Raw genomic sequence first — 25,159 nt, forward strand, 5'->3', positions numbered from 1 at the left:
ATTGGTCTTTGCCTTTTTCCTGATTTGAAACCAAAAAAAGCAGTCTGGTATTTCTTATATTGAAAAGGGTGTTCATGTTTCGACAGTAGATTAATTTCTTGCATTGACGTATGTATGTAATCTATCTTCCTCTTTGAAATATAACTGATACTTGTAGGCAAGTTCAAACCCTAGCCATTCATAGATACAAAACCTTGTGGGTGTGTCATAGGAACATAGAATAAAGAAGGTGCTCTTAATACCAATCTATCCCATAAGAAAAGGCTGCTCAAAGAAAAACATGTACCCCATCCTGGAGATGAAAAGCAGACCAATCCCTCTTTGTGACAGTAATTCCCTGATTTCCCCCCGCCCCCCCCAAAAAAAAAAAAAGAAAATGTGGCCTCCCCAAAAATGGGCCAGGAAGAAGTGCCCTCACCACCCTGACTCCCCAACCCCCCAACAGGAACAGTTCCAGAAGCATTCAGTTTAGCTATTAATACCCAAACAGCTGACCAATCAAGAGAAGTCACAGAGTAAATAATCCATGATCACACAAAAATAGAAGTAGTGCTCAAGATTGAGATAAAAAGAATAATACCTCAGAACTTCAATCTGTCATCTCCAGTCATGTCTACACACCAACCAAAGGTGTGAAGATGATAGTAGTGTAAAATCCTGATGGCCACTGGACGATCACTCTGGAATGTCGTATGGTGGCAAAGACACATCCGAATTATGCTGCAGATGCCTTTTCTGATCACCATAGTGACACCTTTGGCTAGCAGGCAAACGTGGCACTGCATGCTCCTGTCGTTCACACTGTAAGACATCCAAACACATTTGAGCATCTTGAATCTGCTGGGCCTCCAACGGTTGCAAAACTTTATTCAGTATATTGTTTACCACAAAGGATAATCCAAAGGGGTAGTGCCCTCGATAGCATATTTTATGCCGAGTGAGACAGCGTGTGACATCTCTAAATTCCCATCTGTGTCGCAAGGTGACAGCTGATAGATTAGCAAATAATTAAACTTTGGCCCCATCCAACATATGTCCCACTTGTCAGGCTGCTTGCAGCACATTCTTTTTTGGGGGAGAACCTGAGGAAACAAGCAATGATATTACGGGGGTGATCTGTTGTCTGCGCGCCCAAGGCTTGATGTACTTTCAAAAATCAGTAGGAAGCGGGTCAAGGCCTAGATGTGCGTCCTGTAAAAACTGATGACAAATTGACTGCATCAGGGCAGCCACATCCTCGGGCTCATCTCGTATTCTTATGATCTTCCTACGTACCCAGTTTCACCATCTTCCACCTTTAACACCATTTCTTCATATTTCACAGTGTTTATGTAATTCAATCACATCATGATCATGAGTGATAACACATTCCTCGGTCATTTAATCGCTGCCTCATATCATCTGTTTTCTTATGAAGGCCCTACACATGCAAGTCTAATTTAACACTCAGAATCACCACTTTTAGATCCGCCATCCAAGTACATAACTCCTCTTTAGTGGTGGGCAGCTGTTACAGAATAGAGTCTAAGGCACAATCATTGCTACTGCTGCCACAGTCATCTAGCATAGATTCCTCTGCTGATGCCATGTGCTCCATTTCAAGGCCCGGCGGTCTTGCCAACTTGTATGCGTAAATCTGCAGGTCCAGTCTTGATTTCTTGCCCACCTTCAGAAAATAATAGATGTCAGACTAACAATGCACACAAATTCAAAATATGCAACTGGGGAGCGCTTATTAGCAAAAATGAACGGGGGTGGAAGGAGCTCAAAGACTAAGCAACCATTCAGCTGGGTGATGTCACTTCCTTCATCCCTGGTGACCATGCTCAATTCTTCTTTTCCCCATAGAGCGCCCCAAGAGTGATGTGATGTTTCTTAACCTACAAGACCTAATTGGTACAGAATTTACAATACTAAAATTTGTAAGGATCATTGTGGGGGGGGGGGGGTTTGCTTTTTTTTTTTTTTTTTTGCAACTTTTCTGGAGTCCAATTTGATATCTAATAGTATATGTAACATTGCTTCTTAAATAATGGATGAATTTAAATTTTGATGTTAAAAGAAACCTACTAAATAGTGGTTCATGGCATTACTTTCATACAATTTCATTCCATGCAGCTTGTTTTTTGCCCATCTCTATAGAACAGGGGTTCTCAACCCAAACCTCGGTACACTCCCATCCAGACAAGTTTTGTGGATATCTTGGAAACCCAACTGGTTGAAAATGTCACTAAATTTGGGTTGAGAACTGCTGTTATAGAGTGATGTCAGAAGCCAGTTATGGCCACAGATCTGGTCTGGTCTGGAAGGACGAGGAGACTTTAATCCCATGATAAACAAGCATCTACTTTTCTTCTTGGTGCTGACACTGCTTTAAAATGTTTGGTTTGTATTGTGTGTGTTCAATTTTATTTAAGGAAAAATGCCATCTTATACAGCATCATTAGTTTTTGCAGAAAAATTAGTCTTTACTACAAATAGAGACTGAACCATCTTGGGTCTGTGAAAGAGCCACCTGAAACCTTTTCTTTTTAGTATGTATGTGTGTGTGTGTGTATATGTATGTATATATATATATATATATATATATATATATATATACACACATATACATTAGCTGGAAGAGCCACTTGCTTTAATCTGTTCATTGTTTTGTTCTCCTCAGTAGTAAAAGTGCAGCAGGAGAGAACATTGTTGGGAACAGAGCTGTGTTAAGGGTTCAGAGTTTAATGTGTCTGTTCTTTATGCTTCTACCAAAGTCTGCTTTTATATCCCATGTTTTGAAGGTATTATTGTTCTCGCTTCTCCAAGATGGTTTCCATGTTTTGTGACCCCAAGTTTTATGTACAGGATGAGTTGTTACAGTCTTGACAGTTGGCTGTATGTAAGGTTGTGGCTTTACCAAAGGAGCTAGAATGGTTTTATCCGAGCCCTGCACTTACTGTGAACTGGTGTTTTACCTAAGAGCAGAATGTAGCTAAGCGCAAAACTACAGCTGCTGAGTCCATTCTTAGACTTTAATGTAATGACCATTGCGAATGGCAGGAAGGTTAAACCTTTAAAAATGCTGTTGGTAGCTAATCTGTAAATGTTGCTTCTATTCCTTCATTTTAAAAAATGGGAAAAATAAACAATTTATGTACATTTTGAAGTTTGCTCTAAATTTTTATTTCTTTTATCTTTCCTTCCAAATCAATAAACCACACAGTTAACATTCAATGTTAATTTTTCAGTAGAACACTGCATCCATTTTCATGTTTCCTACAAAGTAGTAGTATTTATGCAGCTGCTTCTCTGTGTAACCCTATTGGGTTTTCTGACAAGATATACATCTTAAATCTACTACATCCCATCTATGACTAAAGTTAGCACACCTCTGCAAAAGGTAAAATTAGCATTGGAACATGATAAAATGGGCTCAGCTGAAGGGGATTGAATCTACACAGTTAAAAAAAAAAAAAGTGGACGTTAGATTCAGAAAGAATGTGAATCATTCTTGAAAACAAACATTTTTAATAGGCAAAGATAAAACTAGCTGTAGTCCAGGTCTCAGTTTATTGTACAATTACTATAACCATTATTACATCACTTTGTACAGATACAGAAATCAATTATTTGTTTAAATATTTTCTAAATTGAACATACATTCCAGTTGAAAGTATAACACTATCAACTACTAGATGCACAATAGCATTCAATACATACCAGTACATCAGATCTTGGATAGACTCTAGTTACAAGATTTCTGCATCCTTAAACAAGTAGTTTGAATTTTTATTGGTGCTGGGTTCTAACCACTTTTACATGTTGATCTTGGACAATTATCCTTTTCCTACACCTGTTTAGCTCACTGTATTGTCCACGCTGCAGAGGAATGACTAGGTCTGGCCATATAGTTGATCATGAAGAATCACATGTAGCAGTCCTATTGATGGTTGGTGATCTTAAAATACAAATGATGACCAATTCGTCAGACTCAGTGGGGTTTTTTTTTGTTTTTTCTTTTAAAGATTCAAGGAAATCCAAATGACAAGGAAATTGAATAGAATGATTAAATAGCTTGAAAAAAAAAAAAACCATTGTCTGTGTGTCTCAGAGAAGCAGGGAACACATTTTATTTTTATTTTTTTTTTTGGGGGGGGAGGGGAGAATGTCATATGTGTGAAAACATAAACACCAGGGAAATGTAACTGATCTATCTAGGATGTGCTGCTTTTGCAGGACAAAATAAAACCAAGACCTATTCTGCCTGCACTGGAGATAGGAGACAATTAGGAGAAATGCTGATAGTTACTTTTCTGTTGACTTCCTGTAGAGTGCCTGGTGTGCAGGTATAGTCCATTCATTCCCAGAGGAAGTGCACATACCAGATGGTCTCGTTCTTTAGCTGAGGCCCAAACAGGGGGTTCATTTGGGCTAAGATGGCAATAAGCCAACTACAACCAAAAGAAAATGCATTACCTTAAGGAATAAAACTAAGTATTTGTCTTTAAAACTACGCTGTTGACTAATATAAAATACTACATAAAAAGCTAACTGCATAAACAGGAAACAAACTACAGCATAAGTTACACAAAAGTATAGAGATGAGCTACTGGATATTCCTATTTTCAAATTCAGGATACTCCCATGATGATGCTCATTTTCAAGGCACACAGACTTCTTTGGGTATTTTGAGAAGTCGTATCTGCCAAAAATGTCCGAAAAGCCAATTTTGGAAAGGCAGAAAACAAAGTCCAAAAAGTAAGGGGGCGTGTTTTGGGTGGACCTAAGGAGGGCCTAAAAACAGGACATCAAACAGCAATAATTAAACAGGAAGAAACGTCCAAGTCTTATATTTAGGATGTTTTATGCTAGGCCTGTTTCAATCTACAGAGCTGCAGGGAACCTGCAGGATTTCCTCAGGGATGGAAGTTGCCATGGGATTCCTGAGGGAGTGTAGTCAAAATCTCTGGCAATGCCAAAATGAGGCTTGGAATGCACAGAGGTAACTGGAGTACCAGACAGGCTTGGAACATTTACTGGTTAAAAAGTAAATACTGCCCCCAAAACACAGGAGACTGTTGGGGTCAGGAGCAAATGGAGAGCTGCAAGTAAGTAATAGCATCAACTCCTGCAAGTAGGGGTGGGGAAAGGTGAGGATGGGATTGATCATAGCTGGTACAGGTGGGGTATGTGTTAGTTCCAGTGGGAATGGGTGAAATTTGTCCTTGTGCAACTATTTCAATCAAGGTAAAAAAAAAAAAAGTGCTGACTGAGCAGGTGACGTGTGGTCCCCCCATAATTCTGAATGTGAAATTGGAAAGGAGTATCAGGTTCTATGACAGCTTCCGGTGTTAAACATGCATTCTGACCAAAGAAGCAGAGCTCTCCCTACCTTGACTTTAACAGAATTAAGTGTGATGAGTAGTCTAGTGGTCAGTGCAGCACACTTTCAGCCAAGAGACCCCAGTTCAAATCCTACTTTAACTCAAATTTTTTCTGTTTCTGGAGGGCTCACTATTACAAAATAAGAGTTAAAAGTGGGATTTGAACCACAGTCCCTTAAAGTCCTCTGTACTAACCACTAGGCTACACCTCTGCTTGATGGCTGTCTGGTCATTTTTCTCAAAGTAATGCCAGACAGCAGACATCTTTATCCCTGGTTTTGTTTTGTTTTTTTTGCTATTATAAATTGAATGTTTCATTTTGGAAAATGGCTATTCATTTTGAATATTCTCAGCACAAAAATATCACTCTCAAACAAAAGCAGGACGTTCCAATTCTGACTTGGATGTTTTTTTGAAAATGCCCCTCCATTTCACAATCACAAAAAAAGAGATTTCATCAGGACAACATTAGTAAAAATGAAGCTAACACTTTACAAAGAAACCTAAGTGTCCAAGGAATGTGACCCCCACCAGCTTTCTTGGCCAGACCAAATGGCCATATAATGAAAGGTGCAGAGTTAAATAAAAATGTACTTACAAAAGGTAGCAGCAGACTGCTGTGGTCACCAACATCGTAATTATCACCCTGAAACAGAGATAAAGAGGACAGTGTATGTTTAAATCTTTTTTATTAGAAAAACTCAAATATAACAAAAGAATATAAGCAAAGAATGTAAGATCAACACTACCTGTTACTGTTACATGGACCTAGGTGTAAAGTGATATCGCCCCCTCCCATCCACCTCCCCACTCTTTCCCCTTAGCTCCCCCTAACAGTTTAAACTTGTTTATAAAAAAAAATTTAACAAATAACTAAAAGCAGCAGAAGATAAGGTTAACCAAAAAAGCTCCCAAGTCTCTTGAAACTGGTGACTGGGGCCACTATCCAAATCTGTCAACCTTTGTCTATCCAATCGCATTTATACTAGAGCAGTGTACGCCAGCGTTGAGGAGTTGGACCATTAGCATCCAACCAATTCAGCAAAATTGCTTTAATCCCAAACAGTACAGCTTGTTGAAAAAAAAAAATAGACTGAAGCCCACCGGACTGGATGCGAAGCAGGTATAACAAGATATCAGTGTATTAACAGCCAGGAGGCCAACCAGAAAGGAACCACTTTGGAAGGAGAAAGAAGCTTGATAAGAACTGGATCTCTTACTTTATATCTCAGGTGCCTAGTCTACCTTGAATAGCAAAGATAGTAACATAGTAGATGACGGCAGAAAAAGACCTGCACGGTCCATCTAGTCTGCCCAACAAGATAAACTCATATGTGCTACTTCTTGTGAATACCTTATCTTTATTTGTATCTGCCATTTTCAGGACACAGACCGTAGACGTCTTGCCCAGAACTAGCCCCACCACCCAAACACCTGCCCCGCCTCCCAATCTCGGCTAAGCTTCTGAGGATCCATTCCTTCTGCACAGGATTCCTTTATGTTTATCCCAGGCATGCTTGAATTCCACTACTGTTTTCATCTCCACCACCTCCCGCGGGAGGGCATTCCAAGTATCTACCACTCTCTCCGTGAAAAAATACTTCCTGACATTTTTCTTGAGTCTGCCCCCCTTCACTCTCATATCATGTCCTCTCGTTCTACCGCCCTCCCATCTCCGAAAAAGGTTTGTTTGCGGATTAATACCTTTCAAATATTTGAACGCCTGTATCATATCACCCCTATTTCTCCTTTCCTCCAGGGTATACATGTTCAGGTCTGCAAGTCTCTCCTCATACGTCTTGTAACACAAATCCCATACCATTCTCGTAGCTTTTCTTTGCACCGCTTCCATTTTTAAAGATGATTGGGGAAAGCAATGGCAGACCACCCCACTAACAGTCTGCAATTGGTGGCCCGCTAAGTCGTTCACTATTTGTGTACAGGGGACTACATTTACCTTTGCAGGTCTTTCAGCTGAAAGGAGCTCGAACAAGGGTGCACAAGTAGGATGATGGTGGAGATATTTCAGGAGTAATATACGAAAATAGATTTTTATGGACAGTGTGGTGAATGCATGAAACAGCCTCCCTGCAGAGGAGGTGGTGGTAAGGACTGTCTATCTGAATTCATGAAACCATGGGACAAACAGAGGATTGCTGAGGAAGGGAGTGAAGGGCCAAGCAGTTGGGGTGAATGGTCTTATGTAGCATTTTCTATGTTTCAACCTTTTTCTGCCATCATCTACAATGTTATTACATGACAGTCCTGGGCACTGGTTAGTTAAAATAAATCCTAAGTTGGTAGTGTTTATCCTACAACTCCACTTTCCTTTTCCCAGTTTGTTGGTTCACTGTAATATTCTTCCTAATAAACCGTTCAATTTGTTAGCCCTGTGCCTGTGATCGGTTAGTGATACAGTGTTTATATTTGGTTTATGGGTGTATTTCATTTTACTTATATCCTGCCTATCTCCATAACACATTTATTTAAAACAATTCTTATATCATCATAGCAGTTTAAGCCAACCATAACTAGTGCCTCCCAAAATACTTTATTTGGAAGTCAATCTAAATAAGTTGTTTCCAGTTTTTTCTGATGCTTCAGCATAGCAGTTGCTTGCTACATTACTAGGAACTGGGCGACTCCTGGGTTTTGTGTGGGTCTCAGTTTCCATACAAACCACAAGGGAATAGCTTGCAGGGTGGGTTACATGCCTAGAGGAAGATAGAAACAGAGGCGTATTTAGGTGGGGCATAAGAGGAGCAGCTGCTCCCCCAAATGGACTGCCAATGAAAAGAGCGCCTACGTAGTTTTATAAACTTACTCATGCTGATGCCTTTTTTTTTTTTTTTTACACTGTTGGCTCCCCCAATGCCACACTCTGGCTATGCTTCTGGATAGAAACACAGTTGTAGGTAAGGAGTTGCCAGTATAGGTGGGCACAGATAGGCAGGACCCTCTAAAACAGGGGTGTCCAACCTTGGTCCTAGAGGGCTGCAATCCAGCCAGGTTTTCAGGATGTCCCCAATGAATATGCATAAGATCTGTCTGCATGCACTACCTCAAGTGTATGCAAACAGAACTCATGCATACTCATTGTGGAAATCCTGAAAACCTATCCTGGCAAAGGCTGAGGTTGGACGCCCCGTCTCTAAAATTACAGTTTAACCCTAGAATATAGCTCTGAGGCACTATGTGATAGTACCAACCTAACAAATTTGGTGGAAGGATGAACCAGAAGTGCCTGATTTCACTCACATTGTCTCATTCGTACATTCAATAGTGAAGGGTACATGTATGTGGATGAAGTTATATATAGCATGAAGTAGGGCATTTTTATATTTTCTAAAGGATTTAAAAAAGGATGGCAACCACATATCTATACTTCTAGTCCACACAATGGGCGTAATTTTAATCTGAAACCCAATTAAAGGAAAAGGAGTAGCACAGGGAAGCCAGGTTCAAATCCTGCTTCTTCCACTGACACTCCTGAACTTAGCACAGTTAATTTACACTTCATGGCCTCAGGTAAAGAGTTAATACATATTAGTAAATCTAGTGCTATCATGTTAGCACACCTGAACGCCATTAATACGCGTCATTAATAAATAGGCCCCACTGCATAATGCTCTGTATTAGTATAGGGTACTTCCTTTTAGTAAACTGAACCCGTACATTGGAAGCCCTCTGATGGAAAGGAAATACCTACTGTACCTGAAAGCAACTCACCTTCTCCTCAAGATTGGAAAAGCAAGTATGGAATCTAAATCCAAGTTTTCAAGAACAGAAGTGCTAGCGTTATGGAGAAAACATGTGCAGGGCAATACACTATGCACTTTCAGTACTTCTTCACCTCCTTCAGGATTTGTCAGTCTTAGGGATGGATAATCACGCAGCATCATTTTATATTGGCAAAAGCAGTAGGGAGGGGATCTCTGCAGAAAGGTGACAAGGATCTAGTACCCATTAGCCAACAATCCCAGCAGCGTTCTCCAACTACATTAATGTTCCATCATGGGCATACTGCTTCTCAATACCATGTTTTGGAAGTGGGGAACAACTCGTAATCAACCTTTTTGCCAGCAGCAAAAATGCAAAATTTCCTCTGTATTGTTCCATTCTCTCATTCTCAGGATGCCTAACTCTGAATGCCTTAAGTGATTCTATGAATCTGGTCCTTTCTTATGTGTAACCACCAATTCCTCTCATAATGAGAATCCTCCACAAATTCCAACAGAGGTCATGCACCATGATTCTCATAGTCCCCTACTGGCCTTGGAAAACCTGCTTCTGAAAAAGCTAGCAGTTCCACCTCCAATAAAATTCCACCAATTTCTAATGTTAATAGTAACTCAACAAGGGACAGTTCTTTTTCATTCAAACTTAAGTCTCTAGCTCTCACAGCCTAGAAGTTGAGCAGTGTCTAGTTTCTGCTCTTGGTGTAAAAGAACCTACTCAAAACATTCTTATAGCAACCAGGAAATTGCCTGCTAGACACACATACTCTTTCAAGAAGGTAAAATTATGTATCATACCTGATAATTTTCTTTCCATTAATCATAGCTGATCAATCCATAGACTGGTGGGTTGTGTCCATCTACCAGCAGGTGGAGATAGAGAGCAAACTTTTGCCTCCCTATATGTGGTCATGTGCTGCCGGAAACTCCTCAGTATGTCGATATCAAAGCTCCATCCGCAGGACTCAGCACTTAGAGAATTACACCCACAAAGGGACACTCTGCCCAGCTCACCACCGCCGAAACGGGGGAGGGGAATTAACCCAGCTCATCCCCACACAAGTGGGGGAGGGGAATCCGTCCAGCTCATCCCCGCGGAGCGGGGGAGGGACACAACCCCGCCGATGCGGGGGGGATCTGGCTTATCCTGCAACCGCAACCGCGGGAGGAGCTGACTGACCCCAACACCGCCGAAGCGGGAGGGGTACAAAGCTGCCCTACAGCCGCACGAAGCGGGAGGGAGTGCCGGCAGAATTTAAGTCTCAATCCAGCCCCGTAAAACGGAGGGGAGAGGAATGCAGCAGCTCACTGTAACACAAATTCGTCTCAACTCTTGAAGAATCCAAGTGAAAAAACTTGAACACGAAGTCCTCCTGAAGTAACTGAAGACTAAACTTGAACCTAAAATTCAACCAGAATATAAACAGTACAGATATCTGGGAGGGGCTATGGATTGATCAGCTATGATTAATGGAAAGAAAATTATCAGGTATGATACATAATTTTACCTTCCATATCATCAAGCTGATCAATCCATAGACTGGTGGGATGTACCGCAGCAGTACTCACCCAGGGCGGGACATAGAAATCCCTGACCGCAACACTGAAGCTCCAAACCGGGCCTCCGCCCGAGCAGCCACAGTCAAGCGGTAATGCTTGGAGAATGTATGGGCCGATGCCCAAGTTGCCGCCTTGCATATCTCTGCCAAGGAGACGGACCCGGCCTCTGCCATCGAGGCCGCCTGAGCTCTAGTGGAATGAGCCTTCAGCTGGATAGGCGGCACCTTCCCCGCGGCCACATAAGCCGCTGCAATGGCTTCCTTGACCCATCTTGCCACTGTAGGCTTAGCAGCCTGCAGACCCTTACGAGGACCTGCAAACAGGACAAACAGATGATCCGATTTCCGGAAATCATTGGTCACTTCCAAGTATCTGATGATAACTCGTCTCACATCCAGATATTTGAGATCAGAGTATTCCTCTGGGTAGTCCTCCCTACGAAAGGAAGGGAGACAGAGCTGCTGATTCATATGGAAGCGAGAAACAATCTTGGGCAGGAAGGAAGGCACTGTGCGAATAGTCACTCCTGCCTCAGTGAACTGCAGAAAAGGCTCTCTACATGAGAGCGCCTGGAGCTCGGAAACTCTTCTGGCTGAAGTGATAGCCACCAAAAAGACTGCTTTCAACGTCAGGTCTTTCAGAGATGCCCTCGACAAGGGTTCAAAAGGCGGCTTCTGTAATGCTCTTAGCACCAGGTTGAGATTCCACGCAGGCACCACTGAGTGCAGAGGAGGGCGCAGGTGATTAACTCCCTTGAGAAAACGCACCACATCTGGCTGCGAAGCCAGGGAAGCACCCTTCAGGCGGCCCCTGAAGCAAACCAGGGCCGCTACCTGGACTTTAAGGGAACTGAGCGACAGGCCTTTCTCCAGACCTTCTTGCAGGAATGCCAATACTGAAGAAATTGGAGCAGTGAATGGAGAAAATGAGCCTGCTTCACACCACGCTGCAAAGGTACGCCAAACCCTGGCGTAAGCAGTAGAAGTAGAGCGCTTCCTCGCTCTCAGCATAGTGGCGATGACCTTGTCTGAGAAGCCCTTCTTCCTCAGACGCTGCCGCTCAATAGCCAGGCCGTAAGACCAAAGGGGGAGGGATCCTCCATCACCACGGGACCCTGATGCGACAGACCCTGCTCCACTGGCAGCCGCAGAGGATCGTCGACTGAGAGCCTGATCAAGTCCGCATACCAGGGACGTCTGGGCCAATCCGGACCCACCAGGATTATCCGGCCCGGATGCTTTGCCACCCGGTCTAGCACCCTGCCCAACATGGGCCAGGGCGGGAACACATAGAGAAGCTCCTGTGTCGGCCACTGTTGGAGAAGAGCATCTACTCCCAGGGATCGAGGGTCCCGTCCTCTGCTAAAAAAGCGCGGCACTTGGCAATTGGCCGATGACGCCATCAGATCTAGGCTCGGCTGGCCCCAGCGCTTCGTGATGTCCAAGAACGCCTGAGCAGATAGCTGCCACTCTCCGGGCTCCAAGGTATGGCGACTGAGAAAGTCCGCCTTGACATTCATGACTCCGGCAATGTGGACCGCTGCCAGCTGTTCCAGGTTCGCTTCCGCCCACTGGCATAGATTCATGGCCTCCTTGGCTAGAGGGGCGCTCTTGGTACCTCCCTGGCGGTTGACATAGGCCACAGCCGTGGCATTGTCCGACAGGACCCGTACAGGCTTCAACGCCAGTACCGGGATGAACTCCAAAAGCGCCAACCGAATGGCTCTGAGTTCCAGGAGGTTGATAGACCACTTTGCCTCTGCAGGAGACCAGAGCCCCTGCGCTGTCCTTCCCAAGCAGTGGGCTCCCCAGCCCGACAAAGAGGCGTCCGTCGTGACAACAATCCACTCCGGGGTCACCAGAGGCATTCCTGCAGACAACTTGTCTGTCTGCGTCCACCAGCTCAGCGCCTTGCGCACTGCTGGGTCCAAGGGAAGGCGCACAGCATAATCCTCCGACATCGGAGTCCAGCGCTGCAACAGAGAGTGTTGTAGTGGTCTCATATGAGCCCTGGCCCAGGGCACTACTTCCATCGTGGCCGTCATAGAGCCCAACAGCTGCACATAGTCCCAAGCCCGAAGAGGAGAGGCTACTAGGAACTGGTCCACCTGAGCCTGAAGCTTGACAATCCGATTGTCTGGCAGGAACACTCTGCCCACTTGGGTGTCGAATCGAACTCCCAGATACTCTAGGGACTGAGTTGGGCGCAGCTGGCTTTTCTCCCAGTTGATGATCCACCCCAGGGAGCTCAAAAGAGCAACCACCCGGTTCACAGCTTTGCCGCACTCTGCATAAGAGGGGGCTCGGATCAACCAGTCGTCCAGATAAGGATGGACTTGTACTCCTTCCTTCCTCAGGAAGGCTGTGATGACCACCATTACTTTGGAAAAGGTCCGCGGAGCAGTAGCCAACCCGAACGGGAGGGCTCTGAACTGGAAGTGTCGGCCCAGGACTGCAAAACGCAGGAAGCGTTGATGAGGAGGCCAGATGGGAATATGCAAGTACGCTTCCTTGATGTCCAAGGATGCCAGGTACTCCCCTGCCTTCACTGCCGCTATAACAGAGCGGAGAGTCTCCATGCGAAAGTGCCGAACTTTCAAGGCCCGATTGACCCCTTTGAGGTCGAGGATAGGCCGTACAGAACCTCCTTTCTTTGGTACCACAAAGTAAATGGAGTAACGCCCCTTGCCAAGCTGATTTTCTGGCACCGGAACGACCGCACCCAGGCGGATCAGATTGTCCAAGGTCTGCTGCACTGCCACAGCTTTGACCGGAGACTTGCAGGGAGAGAGTACAAACCCGTCTCTTAAGGGTCGGCAGAACTCTAGCTTGTAGCCGTCTCTGATGACTTCCAGCACCCAAGCATCTGAAGTTATTGTGGTCCACTTGCCCAGAAACGAGGACAGCCGTCCTCCAATCTGCACTGGGGCGTGGACCAAGGCCCCGTCATTGGGTACGAGACCCTGGTGGAGGACCGGAGGGAGCACCTCCGGGACGGCGGTCTCTGCGAAAGGAATGCTGCTTGGGGGAGAAGTTCCTCTTGAAGGAAGAGGGGGCAGAGGAGCCCGACCTGCCCGGGCGGTACCGACGGGCTTCCTGAAACCGTCCTCTGGAGGTACCGGGGCGAGTACTAGCCCGAGCCCTGACCTCTGGTAACTTCTTGCCCTTAGACGTGCCGAGATCGGTCACGATTTTGTCCAGCTCGACCCCAAAGAGCAGCTTGCCTTTAAAAGGCAATCTAGCCAGGCGGGATTTAGAGGCGTGGTCAGCAGACCAATGTTTCAGCCAAAGCCACCGCCGCACAGAGATTGTCTGAGCCATGCCTTTAGCTGAGGCCCTCAAGACATCATACAGCAAGTCTGCCAAATAGGCTAAGCCCGATTCCAGGGCCGGCCAATCAGCCCTCAAGGAATGATCCGAGGGGGAAGCCCGCTGCACCATAGTCAGGCACGCCCTGGCCACATAGGAGCCGCAAACTGAGGCCTGCAAACTTAAAGCAGCCGCCTCAAAGGACGACCTTAAGGCCGCCTCCAATCTTCTGTCTTGGGCGTCTTTTAGGGCCGTGCCACCTTCCACCGGCAACGCCGTTTTCTTAGTCACCGCAGTGATTAAAGAATCCACGGTAGGCCACAGATAGGCCTCACGTTCACTTTCAGGCAAAGGATAGAGGCGGGACATAGCCCTAGCCACTTTAAGGCTCGCTTCCGGGACATCCCATTGAGCCGAAATTAAGGTGTGCATAGCATCATGCACGTGGAAGGTTCTAGGCGGGCGCTTCGTCCCCAGCATAATGGCAGAGCCAACAGGGGCTGAGGGAGAGACGTCCTCCGGAGAGGAAATCTTCAAAATGCCCATGGCCTGCACTAACAGGTTGGGCAAATCCTCTGAGCTAAAAAGTCGCGCTGCAGAGGGGTCATCCGCTCCATCCGAGCGGGGATCCGTCTCCTCCAAGGAATCCGCAAAGGACCGTTGGGAGAAGTCAGATACGCTGCCCTCATCTACATCGGAGGAGACACAGTCCTCCAAGGCCTGGGAATCAACCCGAGGGCGTTTACCTCCGGGGGCCTCAACCTCCTTACCAGACGAGGGAGCAGGGGCAGCGTTTTGCATAAGGAAGGCCTGATGCAGCAGCAAAACAAACTCGGGGGAGAAACCCCCCAGACTGTGCACTTCCGCAGCCTGGGCTACAGCCCTAGACGCACCCTCAACCGGCGCTCGCAAGAGCGGGGGAGAGACATGCTGCGCATCCAAGATGGCGTCCGGCGCGACACTCCGCGAAGGAGCCGCGCGGGAAGAACAGCGCTTAACTTTAGCCGCTTTTGTGCCGTCACCCAAATTAAGGGCGTTCATGGCATTAATGTCTCCCACCTCAAGGGCGGCCCAAGAAGAAGCCGTCCGAGCCGCGTGGCCGGCCAAGATGGCGGAGGCGAGCAGCGGGGGATGGGCGTTTATGGCGGGAAAAACCGCCACACCGGAGGAAGGACCGGGACACTCATCGGTCACGAAGCTGTCACCCAACAAGGGCGAATCAGACTTTAAGACCCCCGCATCCCCTCTAGAAGCGCCCAAGCGATCAGGGGAGCGACTCTTTGCGCCCTCGCCCACGTGGAGATCAATCGGGGAACCCCCTGCCCGCTATAAAAAGGTAAAAATTACCTGCTTTCCGCTCCGAGCTGTAACGACCTGGTGTCCCAGTGAGTAGCTGCAATAAACGTTTAAATAAACGTCGAAATAAACGCCTTTAAGGACGTTCAAAATTTTTTTATTTTTTTTTTTTAAACGGAGCCAGCGGGAGGGGGGAGAAAAGGAGGGACCTGGCGCCACCAGGTTTGCACTTGCTCAAGAAGAGCCCTCAACCCCAGGCACTCAACAAAATCTAAAAATTAGGCTTGGAGGCCTAGCCAGAGCTGCTGCTGTGTGTGACCACCACCTGCTGAGATAGAGAACATACTGAGGAGTTTCCGGCAGCACATGACCACATATAGGGAGGCAAAAGTTTGCTCTCTATCTCCACCTGCTGGTAGATGGACACAACCCACCAGTCTATGGATTGATCAGCTTGATGATATGGAAGAAGAGATTTTCAGTCTGTGGTCACTTAAACGCATCAAGCAATTCCTACCATCTGATCTCTTCCGGACTCTTATCCACTCTCTAGTATTGAGCCATTTCGACTACTGCAATGGGATTTACACCGGCTGCAAAGAACACATCCTCAAGAAACTCCAGACGGCGCAGAATACGGCAGCAAGATTAATATTTGGAAAATCAAGGTCTGAATCTGCGAAACCTCTTAGAGAGAAACTTCACTGGCTCCCAATAAAAGAGCGAATCGAATTCAAAAATCTGTGCACTAACCCACAAGGTCGTATACGGGGAAGCACCAGCCTATATGTTCAGCCTGATTGACCTCCCGTCCAGGAATTCCAAAAAAACATCTCGTTTCTATCTCACTCTCCACTATCTGAACTGCAGGAACCTGAGATACAAACTGCTCTTCTCCTCCTCCTTTTGCTTTGCTTTTCTGCAGACGCAGTAAAATCTGGACCGGCCTGCACCCAAAACATGCGCCCACACTTCCGCAGGCCCCTTTTTATTGTAGCTTAGTAAAAGGACCCTATAGAGCAGGTTGTATTTTGTACCCCTGGACATTTTAACAAGGCAGATTAGGGTTCTTTCTATTGTTTGGGTTGGAAAGGTAGAAGGTGGGAGGGGATTATTATAGTTGCTCATTGTTATTGTTTTCTATTTGTGATTTATAAACAACAGTTGTACAGAATATTGTTCCTTTTTATAACAAAAAGATTTAAATATAAAATCATAAGTGTTTGAAGGCTTGTGCAGATGAGGACAGACCTGTGGGGATGGGGACAAACTTTGTCATTCTCTACTGTACTACAGGCAGTGCCCAGCCCCAGAACGAAGCTGAAAATGACTACAGATCACCTAGTACTTCCTGTTTCTAATGCTTTACAAGCACCTGTGTACAAAAAGAGTTATTTCATATAAATTTTATTAGTTTCATATACTTACAGAGATATCAACACTGCATAGTATAAAACAGCCAATAATTTTAGAAAATAAACAAAAAGAAAAACTACTTCCTCAAATAATTAAACATCACTTGGCTTCATTAGACCTCTACTTAAAGGAGGGGGGTAGGAATCAGTGAAGTTAATACCACTTTACACACACATTTAGGAAATATTTATGGTTCCGTAGATCCCTTACAAACTTTATCTCTGCAGCTATCTACCATCTAGGAAGGTCTGGAGTTGATCAGGCGTATAGTATATGTATTTTACCTGATTTAATCTAATAACACATTTACAGGGATATGCCAGGAGGAAAGAGCCCCCTAGTTCCAAAACTTTAGACCTCATAGAAAGAAATTGTTTTCGTTTTTCCTGGGTGAATTTAGTCACATCTGGGTAAAGCCAGATCTTCTGACCAGCAAATACCCGGTTAGTTGATTTAAAGGAGAGACGCATTATTACATTCAAGTCCTGCTGAAAAACAAATAAAACTAACAAGGTCCCTCTTTCAGGTGCTTCTTCCAATTGTCTGTTCCAAAATGGCTGTGACATTTTGCAAATCTGCTGGGTGCTCTGTATCTAATCTTTTCATTGTGGTTGGTATATAATAAATCTTGTTAAGCGGGGGAAACACTTCCTGAGGAAATTTCAAATTTTCTTTCAAATATCTATTGAACATATCATTTGGTGATACTCCCAACAACCTTGGAAAGTTCCATACGCGGAGATTTAATCTCCTATTGTAATTCTCCACTTGTTCTAACTTCCTTCTTAAATCTATGGTATCCTTTATCACAGCCATTTTAAATTCATCAAATTGCTTAGTCTCTTTCTGTAAGGCCTCAATTTTTAAAGAAAAGTCTTGTTTCACCAAATCAAGGGAGTTCTTCACCTCCTGTACATTTAAACTCAAAATCTTTACCTCTTCAGATGATTGTTTCAGGGTCTTATCCATATCTAATAGCTTCATCCAGATCCTATCCAAGCTCACCTCCGTCTCTCCTGCAACCCCAGATGTCTTTTGAGAATCAAGCTTCCCTCTGGGCTCCTCGGTTTCGCCCCTTCCGGGTTCCGAGTGAAACCCCGCTCGACTCATCACAGTTGCATTGTGTAACATTTTGTTTATTACTAGCACTGTAGAATTTGGATTATGTGGTTTGAATGGGATGAATGAGTGGTATGAGTGAGATGGGAGTGATATTATTGATATGCTTTATAAAAGTTATTTTGCTACTGTATGAATATGTGTTCTGGAGTATTTTTATAAAAGTTTGTCTAATAATAATTTGCCAGCGTGTTGACAGCAAGTTTGCTAACGTAAGGTAAAAAGAAACTTTGTCTTTATATGCATATTTACTGACATAAACTTAAGTGTACAAAAAACACTTATGCTGAATCTTGCCTTAATTTTCAGGCACAAATTTCTCAACAGGTGTCAAGTCAGACCTTTTTCTTTCCAATCCTAATGAAAAGATCATGGGGTAGATTTCTGCTGCTGCTGACATTATGCCCTGGATGTTCAATACCAGGCCATTGAATATCTGGGTTTGTGCGACTAAGTGCGACATTCAGCAGTTAACCACCTACACGACATGCGGTCCAATTGGCTGCCTAATTTAGGCGGTTAAATGCTGAATAATCGGCACTTAACTGCATAAGTGATGACTCTGTCCATGGACCGTCCAAAACCAGCCAGCTTTCTGTTTAGCCGTCTGTGGTGATATTCAGCAGCACTAACCGGTTAAGTGCCATTGCATATCAGCAGTTAGCCCTGTACAATTTAAGCAGATCCATCACCAAAGTAATGAATGTAATATTTCTTCCTGCTTGCTGGACTGGGGTTTGAGGCCCGTGGGGGTCTCTGTTTCCCAAGGGGTGCATACTCTGATGGCCGGGTCCCTCCCCCTCTTCCTCCTCAAGGTGGTCTTTGGGTTACCCTTGCTGTTGCTCTCAGCTGGTCTCTTATGCCAGTTGGAGAGGTCTGCCTGCAGCAGTCAGTGTTGCTTTGCAGAGTTCCTTTTAAATTAGTTAAGAGAAAACAAAAAAAAACCACAAGGAACCAGTACTGGTCTCAGTGTTATTCTATTGCCTTCTTCTGCTCTTTGTGCAGTCCTGTGGTGGTAGTCAGCTCAGGCTTGGGGTTGTGCTCTCGTCTCATGGCGACTCTATGTTTGAAGCGCTGCCTGGATACTGCAGGCGTTCTTTTTGTACTGAGCAGGAGCAGGGATCGGCCTCCCTTTCAGCATTGGCAACTTCGAAGCTGGCTCCCATGTGTTTGACAGCTGCATCGGGTGGGAACTCTGAGGTGCAGTTAATGGTGGTGGCTCCAGTTTTGGTGGGAGCCACCGCCACTTTGGATTCTTTGCCAATGCTAGAGCTTCCCCCACATTTGAACCTGTGCTGTTAGGGAAGCAAGCCGTTTCTCCCCTGGTGTTGCCTGGGTCCTCAGGAGTTGATTTCCCCCCTAATTTTGTGCTGGCGATGTATCAGGCATACCTCCAGCAAAAAGGAATCTGCTGCAGAGGGGTCTCTCCTGTGGAGTCATGCCCTTCCTCCGGTTCCAGAATCGGTCATCAGGTTGTTTGGGATCTGGAGGAGGATGAGTTTTCTCGTTCTGATACAGAGGGCAATTGGCTCATGGACAAGGCTCCAGGCCAGAAGCAGGCCTCTCAGGGGGGACCCTTGGTCAGAGGAGGTGCTGCCTGGGGAAGACTCATCCGTAGTGAATACTTTTCAGCAAGACGAGCTTCAGGAACTGATTGCTCAGGTGTCGGCAGTCTTAAAGTTCAAGGATGCCCTAAAGAAGCTCCCAGAACGGTGGACACTCTGCTGAGGGGTGTCTGTAAGTCATCCAAGTTTATTTCCCATGCATCAGGACATTCAAGACGTATTCAGACTCAATGGAAGGCTCTGGATGCCCCCTTCAGTCTTGCCTGGTCCATGGCACAACTCTATCCTATTCCAGAGGACAACCTGGAGTCCTTGTGGCCTCCAGTCGTGGATGCGGTGGTTTCCGCAGTGACTTTAAAAAATATGGTTCCAGTGGATGGTGGTACTGCTTTAAAGGATCCTCAGGACTTGATCCAAATAAAAATATGGCTGGTAGTGTCCGGCCAACTGAACTGATTTCAGTGGGGGACAGAGGTTGGTAACGTAGAGTGACACATACCAGGCCACTGAAGAATACACTCATGGAGAACCGGTATGGCTAAAGACTGAAGAGCAGCCAGCGAAATGAAGCTATGGTAGTAGCACGGCCAACTGGGTGGGCACACAGCCAAGTCGCTATAACATCTAGCTCACGTATCCAACCACCAAGGAGCAAGAAGGCTACTGGCTGACAAATCCAGGGAAGCTACAAAGAGGTACAAGGATGCTCTCTCCTCAGGGAGGAGGAAGAGCAATGGAAGGATCTCGAAATCCTCTCAGAACCATCAGGGAAAGGCGAAGGAGAAGATAGATCCCAGTTCTCCAGAAGTCAATACAAAGTCCCAGGAGGTCAAAGTGAGCTCTGGGTCAAACCTCCACACGGACAAAGGAGCAGGATGGCAGTTGCCAAAACTTCTGTAGAAGGCAAGGTCCTAGAGATGGAGAGAGCCTTCACTCTCTTGGAGGTGCCTCAGGACATCTGTTGAGAAGAACGTCAGGGATCTTGTACTGATGTACCTGTGCCCATCATCGGTGTCAGTCAGGAACTTCCTTAGGGGGCTGAGACCAAAGATGTGTTGACTGAGACCAGAGCTCCAACAGGGGTGCCAAGGTAGTATTCCAGTCTCAAAGTCAACAGTTGGTGCCTGCAGGTCACACCCGACAGACTAACTCAAGAGACATGGTAGACGCAAGAACCCACAATGTCAATGCCTTTGCCAGGAACAAAAGAAAAAAATCCCAGAGTGTTGACACAAACAACAAGCCCCAGAGCGTCGACACAGACGCTGAGACAAGGTGCAATAGCAGTAGGGCTACAGGCTGAAGACAAAACCGTTGAAAGGAGGAGCATGACAGATGCAAGCACCCTAAAAAGCCATGCACTCTGCTCAGATGCATCCTGTAGGTGAAGCCCAGACAGAGCTAGGTGGAGAAGCATGGCTGGCGCAAGCACCCTAGATGCCAATGCACTCCAAAGGACTTCAAACCCTCAGCTTCTTCTGCAGATGTCGCGTCATTGACATGGCATCGAGATCCGATGGTACAGTGCCGGAGAGACACCAACGCTGATCTGAAAACCGCCGATTCACGAAAAACAATGTCAAATGTTCAATACTGATGTTGAAAAGCTGGCACTGACAAACAACAAAACAAGAGGTTGGCACCAGGATGTGGATGCCACCAGTGACGTCGACACCACAAACGACGCCAACATCAACGCTGAGGCCTCGAATGGTGCCAAAAAAAGAGGTCCCTGTGAGCCACTTTGACTAACTGGTATCTGGTAAATATGAAAGACTCAGAACCCAGTTAGAAAGCACCAAGCCACACTCAAAGCGGCTAGAAGAGAAGAAAAGCTCCATGGTGTCCCGTAAAACAACGTACCAGAGCAACAAGATGAAGGAATGTGCCACTGCAGCTCAGCCTAACTGCGTCCCAAAGAGCCAAGAAAAAAGAAGAAAAAAATAAGAAAAAAGCGAAAACGGGAAGCAAACAACCCGAAGAAGAAACAACAAAAGGGCAAAAAAGAAACTCCATAGAGAACTGGACCGGTAGCTGTGAGGAGAGTGGGAAAAAACATGTTCTCGTTGTGGTCCTGCATTTGTGCGGCGGGCATGAAGGCACTTGCGCAGTGGAACATCGCTTGCACTTCAGAAGACTCTGTTTTTAAAAGCTTGTTACAAGCTCCGGTCTGGGCAACGCAGGACTGCATTATCCACATGTGAGAGTATTGGCCTGCTTGTCCTCAGAGAATGTATTTTTTCATTATTTCCTTTATATTCCAGGTGGATGGTAATATGTAAGGTTTTTCTTCAATTATAAATAATTAAAAACAAAATAAATATAAAATGTAAAACTGCTTTGAAAAATGAATTTTTGAGTAGGTCTTTGCTGGACTAAGTAGTTAGCTAAGGGTTAGTAGCAAAGGGCTATACATCCTTCTGTACGCTGTCCTTCCATCTCTTTTCCCTTCCTTTCTTCAGTTTTATGTAAACTGTCTTAATGCTGAAAGGCAGTCATGTAAATTCGTTAAATAATGTGGCAACTCTTTCACCAGAGGACCTATTGTACCTAAATTTGAATGATGCTGTAGGTCATCTTGCAGATCATCTGGAAAGGGGGAGGGGCCTGAAAATCCAAGAATTTAAATGCACAAATTATTATGGTGTTCTCTAATGCTACTGTGCAAACTATTTTAATGGATTTGGATTTCACTGCTGACTTTGCTAAACCCAAGCTCAAGGTGAATTACTTTTGGGTGCAGAAGGTTGGTTCCTGTGCAAGAGGGCTTAACTTTGTATATGAGGATAAGGAAGGGAAGTGACTTGCCCAGGTTACAAGGAGTATTACTGGGAGAAGCAGGATTTGAACTCTGGCCTCCCTGTTTCTCAGTCCTCTAGGCTATTCCTTCATTGCAGGGACACAAAGAGAAATCATGTGTTAATGCAACCATTCCTTCAAGTCTAGGCCTGGACTCATAGACATCTTTTTACAAGGTAACCCACACTGCCAGTGTCCTAGTGGTTTAAGTAAGAACATTCACCTGATAGACAAATATACAGGGTCTGTGTTCTCATCACATTTCAGCAATATGCTTTAAGCTGATAATATCAAGCAGTCAGATTTTCAGGCAGCAGAGGCCGCACTTCACAATCACAGCATCGGTACAGGTTATCAAGGCATTATCTAGATTAGAAAACTAGAGGTGGCTGTGAAAATAATTCGAAAGCAGTAAAGTCCACATCTGTGAGCTGAGCTGAATCGGGGGATAAAATAAGAGGGATGAGGTAGGGAGAAGGGGTGATGGGTACGAAATCAGGGGAGGAGATGGATGAAAGAAACGATTCAGGAGGGCCAGCTATTCAAGGCTCATGCCATGGATCCAAGAATAGGATGGATGAAGTGAGGGAATATAGGAGGTGCAGAGATGTGCAAGGGTGACCGATATGCACCTGGATAATAGGCTGTTATGGGATGGATAATGTGAGGATTCAGAGAGGATGAGGTGTAAAGACATAGGCGTGATGCAGCCATAAACCAGGGATGCGTAAGATCTAGGTCACGAAGGATGGGGAGCGATATACTGAGATTGGGGACTGCTCACCAAGGAGGGAGGGGGATGGCCGTGATGGACAGTGCTCTTACCCTCGGTTGGGTCCTTTGGGAACGAACCAAGGTGCGACGATACCGACCAGACCCCAGAAGGTGGTGAAGATGATCATGGGCACGGCGAAGGAGTGCGCCGTCATATTAGCAGAGAGCAGAACAGCCTAAGGCGACACACAGCACTTCAACCACTACAGCCTCCTTCTTTGGATGGCCGCGATTCAGCCCAAAGGGAGGTTGGGTTGGCCATGCACAGCAGCCGCTTTACCCCGCCCCGCGCTTCCCCATTGGTTGCCTCAGATAGGCGCTTGAGTGAGATTGGACAACTCCAATGTCTGTCAGCAGAGCAGGGATTGCGGGCTGTGCGTGCGTCGTCCTATCAGCCGCCTGGTACTTTAATGATTTGGACTTGGAGCCTAGGTGTGACAAGTACGGTTAGGTGCTAGTTCCCATTTGAGAGTATCCCGCTGCTCACGGCCATAGGAGCCGACTCAGTGTGGGTGCTTGAGCACCCCCCCCCCCCCAATATTGAGAAAATTCCTTGTATGTGTCCAGGGAGGAGTTATTTACATTGGGCTTAGCACCTCCAATAATTTTGAAAAGCTAGCTCCTTTGCTTAGGCAACATATATGCTACTGTTTTCAAAACTGCATTTTACAGCCTGAGCCGGACTTGTTTAAATAAGTTTTCTCCAGCTCTCACCTCTTTCTTTTACTTCCTTCCCACACGGGCACACATTTGTTTCTTTTTATTCTTTCTGTAGTCCTTTGGAGTGGGGGATGAGGATGCAAGGGTTCTTTTGTACTTTTTAAGCACACCCCTTGCCCCCATCTCTTTCATCCAGTTTGTTTAAATAAACTCTTACTAAAAGTTTGCCAAGCCTTACAGTCAAAAACAAACAGGTCCCCGGCACGTAGAAATGTTTGCATTACCAAACAAAATCAACCACTGAAGAAATATTTCACTGTTAAGTGTTAACCACGTTTAGTTATAAAAATCCCATTTACTAGATCATATACGCGACTACTCAGGTCTTCTTCCTTTTAAGTTTCACTTTGCCTCTCTAGACTCTTTCTCTTTATTCTGTGCCCTACTGGCCCATGCAAACTTGGGCAGTAGGCAATTCTTGCCATGCCAATAATATATAGGCAGTAATTCATGCAACACAATATCACAATACTATGCTCATAGTTCAATTATGGCTGCAGCATAGTTAGATTATCAATACATGACCATCAATAGAAATAAAACATGGAAAAGAAAATAAGATGATACCTTTTTTATTGGACATAACTTAATACATTTCTTGATTAGCTTTCAAAGGTTGCCCTTCTTCGCCAGATCGGAAATAAGCAAATGCTGGTAGATGACAGTATATATAAGTGAAACATCAAAGCATTCCAGTGACAGTCTAACAGGATGGGGGTGGATAGGTGAGAGACAGGAGAGGGACAGGGGGATATGCATGGAGACAGGAGGGTGACAAAGCAGTACAATTTTATGGTTTATAATGTGCTAGAAAACCCAGATCTTAAGTCCTGTCTGGTGGGTGTCAAAATATTTAATCATTCTGACTTCAAAGGTCTTACGTTCCTATATTGTTTTAAAGTTCCCTTTAAGATTCTTACCATGAAGTCACTGGTACAGTGTTCTGGTTTTATAAAGTGCTGCCCCACAGGCATGACATCATTATTGGTACTGGCATTTTTCATATGGTGTCTATGTAAATTAAATCTCTTCTTTAGCATCTGACTGGTTTCTCCAATGTGGTAGCCTTCGTTGCATTTTTTACACTGAATGATATATACCACATTGGAAGATGAGCACGTGAAAGAGTCCTTAATGTTTAATATTTTTCCTTTGTGAATGACCGTGGGGTCCTGTGAAATGTTTTGGCATAGTTTGCAGCTGGATATATTGCAAGGATGTGTGCCATTCTTTTCTTTTTGAGTCTGTGTTGGGAGCTTACTTCTAATTAGCTTGTGTTTTAAGTTGGGTGGCTGTCGGAAGGCCAGCACTGGTGTATTATGTATTAAGAAATGTATTAAATTATGTCCAATAAAAAAGGTATCATTTTATTTTCTTTTCCATGTTTTAAAAGTGGACTAACATGGCTACCATACCTCTCTACTCAATACATGATTACAGTGGCGTTCCTAGGCTGGCTGACACCCGGGGCGGATCGCCAATGTGCCCCCCCAGCA

At 45.2% G+C, this 25,159-nt stretch overlaps 1 protein-coding gene and 1 long non-coding RNA gene across 3 annotated transcripts; one reads left to right on the top strand and one right to left on the bottom strand.

Moving 5' to 3' along the window:
• The first annotated feature begins 1,971 nt into the window (after nt 1–1,971).
• On the top strand, nt 1,972–22,375 carry LOC115470059. Its single transcript, XR_003942114.1, has 3 exons — nt 1,972–2,786; nt 7,466–7,471; nt 22,363–22,375. It is a non-coding gene; the product is annotated as an uncharacterized LOC115470059 (long non-coding RNA).
• Nucleotides 3,191–23,170, bottom strand: LOC115470056 (V-type proton ATPase subunit e 2). 2 transcript variants are annotated; one of them, XM_030202946.1, is made up of 4 exons: nt 22,995–23,170; nt 5,968–6,015; nt 4,295–4,436; nt 3,191–3,943 (listed from the first exon to the last, which is right to left on the bottom strand). In XM_030202946.1, the coding sequence occupies exons 1-3, from the start codon at nt 23,096–23,098 to the stop codon at nt 4,343–4,345; spliced, it is 246 nt and encodes an 81-aa protein (XP_030058806.1). In that variant the 5' UTR covers nt 23,099–23,170; the 3' UTR covers nt 3,191–3,943; nt 4,295–4,342. The 2 variants fall into 2 exon arrangements, with proteins under 2 accessions (XP_030058806.1, XP_030058804.1); XM_030202944.1 differs by having other exon boundaries at nt 3,191–4,436.
• Nucleotides 23,171–25,159: the final 1,989 nt, after the last annotated feature.

The sequence above is a fragment of the Microcaecilia unicolor genome, chromosome 5 (genome assembly GCF_901765095.1).
Source record: "Microcaecilia unicolor chromosome 5, aMicUni1.1, whole genome shotgun sequence".
Taxonomy (NCBI): Eukaryota; Metazoa; Chordata; class Amphibia; order Gymnophiona; family Siphonopidae; genus Microcaecilia; species Microcaecilia unicolor.

Bases quoted from the DNA above. Each gene is read 5' to 3' on its own strand.
- LOC115470056 (XM_030202946.1), bottom strand. From the start codon at position 23,098: ATGACGGCGCACTCCTTCGCCGTGCCCATGATCATCTTCACCACCTTC. The intron at 6,016-22,994 runs GTAAGAGCACTG...TCTCTGTTTCAG, and splicing joins CCCAAAGGACCCAACCGAGG to GGTGATAATTACGATGTTGG. The intron at 4,437-5,967 runs GTAAGTACATTT...TTTTGGTTGTAG, and splicing joins GCAGTCTGCTGCTACCTTTT to TTGGCTTATTGCCATCTTAG.